We start from the raw sequence: 7,178 nt of genomic DNA on the forward strand, positions 1-7,178 counted from the left end.
AATCAAACTGAACCAATTTACCAAGTTAAGCCTGGAGGGTTGAAGTTTTCATATTAACCGTCTTGACTGCATGGCTTGTTGGTATTCAGCCATATCCAATAATCTCATTTATCAGCAACAAGGGAAATGATGAAATAGCTGTTCTTTCCGTAAGTGCTTTATCAGTTGAAAGAGAGACACTCATGTTGCTTTTCTAAATGATGAGCGTTTTTATCCTTGATTAGGCGACTCGTGCAGGCAAATCCCTCACTTGGAGCACCAGTGCTGAGGTGCCTACTTCCACCTGAGAGACTGCAAACCTGGGGTGAACCGTGCTGAGTGTCATGGAGGTTTTGTTTTTGTTTTTGTTTTTTGACAGGCAGAGTTAGTGAGAAATAAAGACAGTGAGAAAGGTCTTCATTCTGCTGGTTCACCCCCACAAGTGGCCGCTATGCCTATCCGAAGCCAGGAGCCAGGTGCTTATCCTGGTCTCCCATGTGGGTGCAGGGCCCAAAGACTTGGGCCATCCTCCACTGCACTCCCAGGCCACAGCAGAGAGCTGGACTGGAAGAGGAGCAACCAGGACAGAATCCGGCACCCCAACCGGGACTAGAACCCAGGGTGCCAGCGCCGCAGGCGGAGGATTAGCCTAGTGAGCCGTGGCGCCGGCCGTGCGCCATTGAGTTTTACAGCCAGCAAGGAGCAAGCGGGTGATCTAATCCCCCTCCCTCCAGTTATCCTGCACAGACTGGCAGTACCTGTGGCTTGAGTGCGGATGTAAATCCTTTAACTTCACACCCTTACCAGGTTCCAACAGACCTCGCCAAGATGCCATCTCAGATGGAGCATGCCATGGAAACCATGATGTTTACATTTCACAAATTTGCTGGGGATAAAGGCTACTTAACGAAGGAAGACCTGCGCGTCCTCATGGAAAAGGAGTTCCCTGGATTTTTGGAAGTAAGTCTGGAAAGGTGCAGAGAGAAGCAGCCATAAAAACCAGCGCGTCCAGAGCTGGTTCCGTTTCCCCCCTCCCTCCGTCCCTTCCCTGTCAAAGTCACTCCTGGAAAGGTGTTTGCATTCAGCTGGTTACTGAACAGCATCCAGCGCCCACAGTGTGTCAGGTACTCAAGGGGAAGCAGAAAGTGAAGAAGTCTCAGCCCCTTCCTGTGAGGAGCTTGCCGTCGGCAGGTGGAGGAAGGCCACACACAAAGGACCCCGGGTTCCATCTGGAGTGATCTGCATCCCTGAGTCCACGTGGGGGACAGAGCCGGGGCAGGCAGGTGTTCACCAGAGTGGTCAACCAGGAGTGGCCACTCTCAGGTCTAGAAACCTGGCCTTGGAGGTACCACACACCGATCACATTGCATTTTGAGCAATTTGAATCCCCCTTAGAAAATCCCTTCACACCAAAGGATTTTCTTCTTCCCATAAAGGAATGGTGTCAGATCATGCGCTGAATAAGAGCCGCACACATGTCACTCCAGAAATAACTGCTTTTCACATTGAAAATACTGGAGCACACAGGAGCATGGGTGGAGTTCATGCCACACCTTTGACAGACTGAGGGACCCCTGGAGACGAGAACACTGCCCGCAGTGCAGACGTGTCACCTGCAGATGCACGAGGCACAGTTGTCCTTTGAGGTTGTAGGCCCTCGACAGCTGGTTGTTGACATCAGTTCAGCCAGGGCGAAACATTGCTGGACAAAGTAGGAGATTGAAATGCAAGCCCTGCTTTCTCTGCTACAATCACAGTCACTTAGAGGGCTGTGGCAGTGCTGGGAGTTGAATAATGCATGAGCCCCTGAGGGTGAGGGGCAGTACGCTAAAAGACGGGGTCACGCTCAAAGACAGGGTCTTGTGCCTGGTAAATATCGCATCAGCCAAGCCCTTGACTCCTGTGTCAGCACACGGAGGTGGGGGGTTGTAGTACCCCAACTGCAACTTCCCTATCATCAATGTCCGTTAACTAAGCAGCTGTCAACAGCCTAACCTGGTCTCAGCTGCAGTTACCACGGTGCTATCCCAGAATGAGCTGGTCCAGGCCAGGAGTCAGAGGGGCTTGTCTGCCCGGACTCGCGTGGGCGGCTTGCTTTAGCTCTCTGGAGCTCAGTGCCCCGCTCTGTCAAACGAGAGGGCTGGATGGACGTGATAGTCCACGAGGCTGCCTTTACTTCCTGTGACCCCCTCCAGGCAAGCAGAAAATACAAGGACAAACCGTGCTCCTTGTAAGACTGCCTGTCACACAAAGGCATTCGGGGTATACCGCACACTCGTCAAACGTATTGTTGTAGAAATTAGAAGCCAGGGTGAATGCCCCCTCGCAACAGTCCCCTCCTTCTTCATGGGCTTTGTGGCCTGAAAAACAGATATATGTAGCACGGAGCCCTGGGCGTGGCGGGGTGCTTTATTCCTGGCACAGGGTCATAACTGCAGGCACATCTTTGTTTCTAAAGTCGATCTCTCGCTCATTCTGACCACAGCCAGGAAGCCGGGGGCGAGGCCAGAATTAGCTGACACACACACACACACACACACACTCCACCGCCAGAGCAGCCCGCAGGGGCTTTCGTTGACTGGGTGGCGTGGGAGTTTGTCCTTGTGCAGGAAACGCTGCTGCCCTCCAGGAAGGGATTCCGAGTGTGACTTAGAAATGTCCAGCACCCTTGAAACCCTGAGTGTCACTTCCCTCACTCGCCTTGGAGGGAACTTCAAAAACCTCGTGGATAATGGAGTTAACTCACGGTGCAAAAAGTTCTGAAAACCATGCATAGTCATTTTCTTACTTTGTATTTTCTGTGAACTTTTTGAAGTGCCCTCGTGCATAGTTGCTGGAACGCATTCAGTACTTCCCCTGAGCCCTTTAACAACCCCTAACAGGCCTGCTTCCCTCTCAGGGTCACGGCCTGGACCCTGTAGGACCAACTGCATCCCCTATCTAACGAGTATCCTGGCAGAAAGGAGTGATCCAGCCAATGCCCACGAAGCACGGTGAAAGCAGAGGAGGTGCCACCGGCTCGTCTCTGCCCCTCACATCCACACCAGGCATTGGGAGTCACGGGGAGTTTCCAACTCCACCACACACGTTCCTTTCGAAGCTGGCCCAGTGTACAACATCAGGCAGAGAGGGTAGGATGGCAGGGCCTTCACCACCTCAAAGGTTGGGGAGGGTCCTAGCAAGACTCCATCCCACCTCAACTCCTAGTGATGCCCAAAGACCCATTAAGCAGTGTGATGCTGGCTTGGTCTCACTGGCTTGGCATCAGCTGTACTAAAAAGAAACTAGAGCTGTCTGTCTAACTTCACCCAAACTACAATGCCCCGTGGCTTCATGTGCTCCTTCTCAAAGTCCATGGGACAATGATCTGAAACGCACTCCTTAACTGAGCCTGTGAGATCTGTGAGCATTCCTTTGTGAAGGCTGACCATGCCATCAGGAATACAGGTTTATTAAGAGAATCTAAGTTTAAACATAAAATGAGGGGTTTAGGTGGTTGTTAGACTCTAATTACGAATTTATTAAAATGCTCTCCCGAAGCCAAAAAATAAAAATTAAAAAAATGTGTTTACACAACCTCCAGAGGTTGCTTAGCACCTGCTGAGGCGGAGGCAGGGAATGTCCAGCCCGCAGGGCATATAAGGCCCACAAAATCATTTGTCCTGGCTTTGCCAAGGCAACCTCAGGCGGAACTAGAAATTGAATAAATCTATAGCAGCCTAATTAAGGCCATAATCTTGTACAGCTCATGAATAATGGTGTAAATATCCAAATGGCCCTTGACAGAATAAAGGTTCCCCACCCCTGACTAAGACAAGAGCCCAAATAACAGAGATTGTCTGTGTGGTCGTCAGCAGTGCAAATCAAGTGAGCTCCTTGCTGCAACCATCAACTGATATTTCTTGCCTTTTTTTTTCTTTTTCTTTTTTCTTTTCTCAGAATCAAAAAGACCCCCTGGCTGTGGACAAAATAATGAAGGACCTAGACCAGTGCCGAGACGGCAAAGTGGGGTTCCAGAGCTTCTTCTCCCTCATTGCCGGCCTCACCATTGCATGCAATGACTATTTTGTAGTGCACATGAAGCAGAAGGGAAAGAAGTAGGCAGCCTGGAGGGACGCCCCCTGCCCCGACTACAGTCCTCCCAGAGGGTCCCTTGAAGAGCCTGCCCCACAGCGACCCCTCCTACAAGGATTCCGTGAGCAGAGCGGGACCCTTAGAAAATGCCCAAGTGCAAACCAACTCCCGTTTGACAGAGAAAGAAAAGTTGATCAAATGCCAGATAAGCTTCTGAGTTTTGTATTGTTTGCATCCTCCTCTTGCCCTCGATAAATAAAGTTCTTTTTTTTTAGTGCTACACTTGGGACAGAATATCTTTTGCTTCTTCGGAAATGCTTGTTCCTGCTTCTTGGGCCCTTGGGCAGCCAACACACAGCCACACGCGCTCTTGCCACAGAAGTGGTAACATGGAAGGATTAGGAGGAGGCTCTGTGAGAATATAGTTTGCTTTCATAATGCCCAGGGTCGGTCTGACCCAGTGAGCTTTTCCAGCCCGAGGCGTGTGATCCCATTTTTCAGGGCAGAGTTTCTCCAAAGCTCAGTCCAGAAGAGAACCGGTCCAAGGTAACCGCATCACCAACAACTCTGGATGTCGGGAAATGTGCTGGGCATGACTTACATTTGGAGGAGTAGTCTTTTTGTTGCATATGAAGTGCTGGTGCTGGAGCCTTCATGAGATAAATATTCTCTGTGCTTTTCTACCCCTGTTGCAAGCTTTAGCATACATGCGTTACATGCTGATTGCTCATGGATTTCCATGTTTTTGCGCTAAAATAAACATACCTTTTAACTCCATTTTCCATGAGCTTTTTAAAGTACCCTCTTGCAAATTCTGTGAATTGGCACATGAAATCATTCCAGTTAAAAAGGTCAACGAAGATGGAAACTTCATGTTTGCGCACATCAGTGTAACCGGGGAAGTTTTCCATATAACTCTGGGGAAAGTGCACTGTGAGGTCATTTACTGTTGAAAGTGTGCAAGACAGAAAAGGATACTTCAAAACGCCTTGGGGAGGGCCAGGTGTTTTGTGTGGTGGTTAAGAAGCCATGTGGAACACCTGCATCTCACTGAAGTGCCTGGGTTCAAGTCCCAGCTCTGCTCCCAGTGCCAGCTTCCTGCTAGCTTGTACCCTGGAAGGCAGCAGGTGGTGGCTCCAGGACTTGGGTTCCTGCCACTCAGCAAGCGAACTGATTTGACTTCCTAGTTGCCGGCATTTGGGGAATGAACCAACAGATGTGAGCGCGTTCTCTCTCTTTCTCTCTCTCTCCCTCTGCCTCTCAAATAAATTTTAAAAACTTAAAAAAAAAATAAAAAAGCGCTTTGGGGAAAAGAACTCTGTGATAGCGAAGTCAAGGATGAAATTCTGACCTTTGTATTTTGTCATAGTCAGCAAATGGACGAGGCAAGATAAATCCCATCAGAGGTTAATAGCAATCTTACAAATGGATTTATTACATGAATATTTAATGAAGGAGGGGAGTTGACTTCACTAAAGACTGACAGTTCATGCTATAGAGATGGGCTGTCAGGGGAACAGCTGGTTCAGAAAGCTGCCTGCTGACCTGGGAGCTCATTGCCACTGCCAGCAGTTCCATAACCATACAACCCATGATGCTATCTACACGAGCAAGTCAGATGCCCGTGGCCTGCCTCTTCCCTCATGGCTTGGTCTCTGCATCCAGCTTTCAAGGAAGAGCATCTGGTAACACCTGGATGACATCAAAACCTGAGCTGCCAGGGAGCCTAGGGAATAAAATGTTGCATTTTCCGGGGTCAGCACTGTGGCATAGCAGGTAAAGCTGCCGCCTGCAGTGCTGGCATCCCATATGGGTGCCGGTTCAAGTCCCGGCTGCTCCACTTCCAGCTCTCTGCTATGGCCTGGGAAAGCAATAGAAGATGGCCCAATGGGAGACCCGGAAGAAGCTCCTGACTCCTGGCTTCAGATCGGCACAGCTCCAGCCATTGTGGCTGATTGGAGGGTGAACCAGTGGATGGAAGATTTCTCTCTGCCTCTCCTTCTCTCTGTGTGTGTCTCTGACTTTCAAATAAATAAAAAAAAATTTTTTTAAGTTGCATTTTCCAACCTCTGCACACTAGGAGCTGAGGTGCTGAGCCTCAGCATCAGGGACAATTCTTAATCCTAAGAGAAGTCTGCCAACCTATGGGTTGAAGAAACCATGGCTCTGAGGAGAGGAGATACTACAAGATGACCCCTTTGACAGCACGGAGAACAGAAGCAAAGTGGCCCTTCCCAGTGAGGTGCACTGTGTCTTCTTCAGGGCGAGAGCAGGGTCAGTACAGATCTACCCCTTTGGCTTCCTTGCCCCATAGGACCGCTGATTGCTGGTCAGTTCACAGATGGGCAGGTAAAATTGTGACACAGCAAACTTCCATAGTCTAAACCTCTCGACCTGAAGTCAGAACCCTGCCAGGTGGAGGAGGGCTCCGGGGAGAGGGGAGAGGAAGTATCAACTCCTCTTCACAGGGGTGGTGTAGATTTGGAAGAGTTCTGAGGCAATGTGTTGCTCCCAGAAGGTTGCCCCCAGAATCTCTGGCATTCAGAAGGGTGCCCACTGCCAGTGAATCCCTCCCGGAGCCGCTGTGTTCAGGAAGAGTGCCTGTGTATGGTGCATGGTGCCAGGGAGACTCCCCCCGAGCTGCTGTGTTTAGGATGGGTGCTTGTGTATGGTGCATGGTGCCAGGGAGCACCCCCGACCCTGAGCTGCTGTGTTTAGGATGGGTGCCTGTGTATGGTGCATAGTGCCAGGGAGTCCCCCCCGCCAAGCCGCTGTGTTTAGGATGGGTGCCTGTGTATGGTGCATAGTGCCAGGGAGTCCCCCCCGCCAAGCCGCTGTGTTTAGGATGGGTGCCTGTGTACAGTGGGTGCATGGTGCCAGGGAGTCCCCCCACCCCGAGCCGCTGTGTTTAGGATGGGTGCCTGTGTATGGTGCGTGCATGGTGCCAGGGAGTCCCCCCACCCCGAGCCGCTGTGTTTAGGATGGGTGCCTGTGTATGGTGGGTGCATGGTGCTAGGGAGTCCCCCCTCCAGCCACTGTGTTTAGGATGGTGCCTGTGTATGGTGCGTGGTGCCAGGGAGTCCCCCCCAGCCGCTGTGTTTAGGATGGGTGCCTGTGTATGGTGC

General features: G+C 50.9%; 1 protein-coding gene across 1 annotated transcript; it reads left to right on the top strand.

Annotated features, from left to right (window-relative positions):
* Window positions 1-807: 807 nt before the first annotated feature.
* Window positions 808-4,078, top strand: S100A10 (S100 calcium binding protein A10; the record flags this gene model as incomplete). The annotated part of the gene is given in 2 exon segments (NM_001082163.1): window positions 808-939; window positions 3,919-4,078. Coding segments are annotated over 2 exon segments (292 nt in total), but the record flags the coding sequence as incomplete, so codon positions are not given.
* Window positions 4,079-7,178: the final 3,100 nt, after the last annotated feature.

The sequence above is a fragment of the Oryctolagus cuniculus genome, chromosome 7 (assembly GCF_964237555.1).
Source record: "Oryctolagus cuniculus chromosome 7, mOryCun1.1, whole genome shotgun sequence".
Lineage (NCBI taxonomy): Eukaryota > Metazoa > Chordata > Mammalia > Lagomorpha > Leporidae > Oryctolagus > Oryctolagus cuniculus.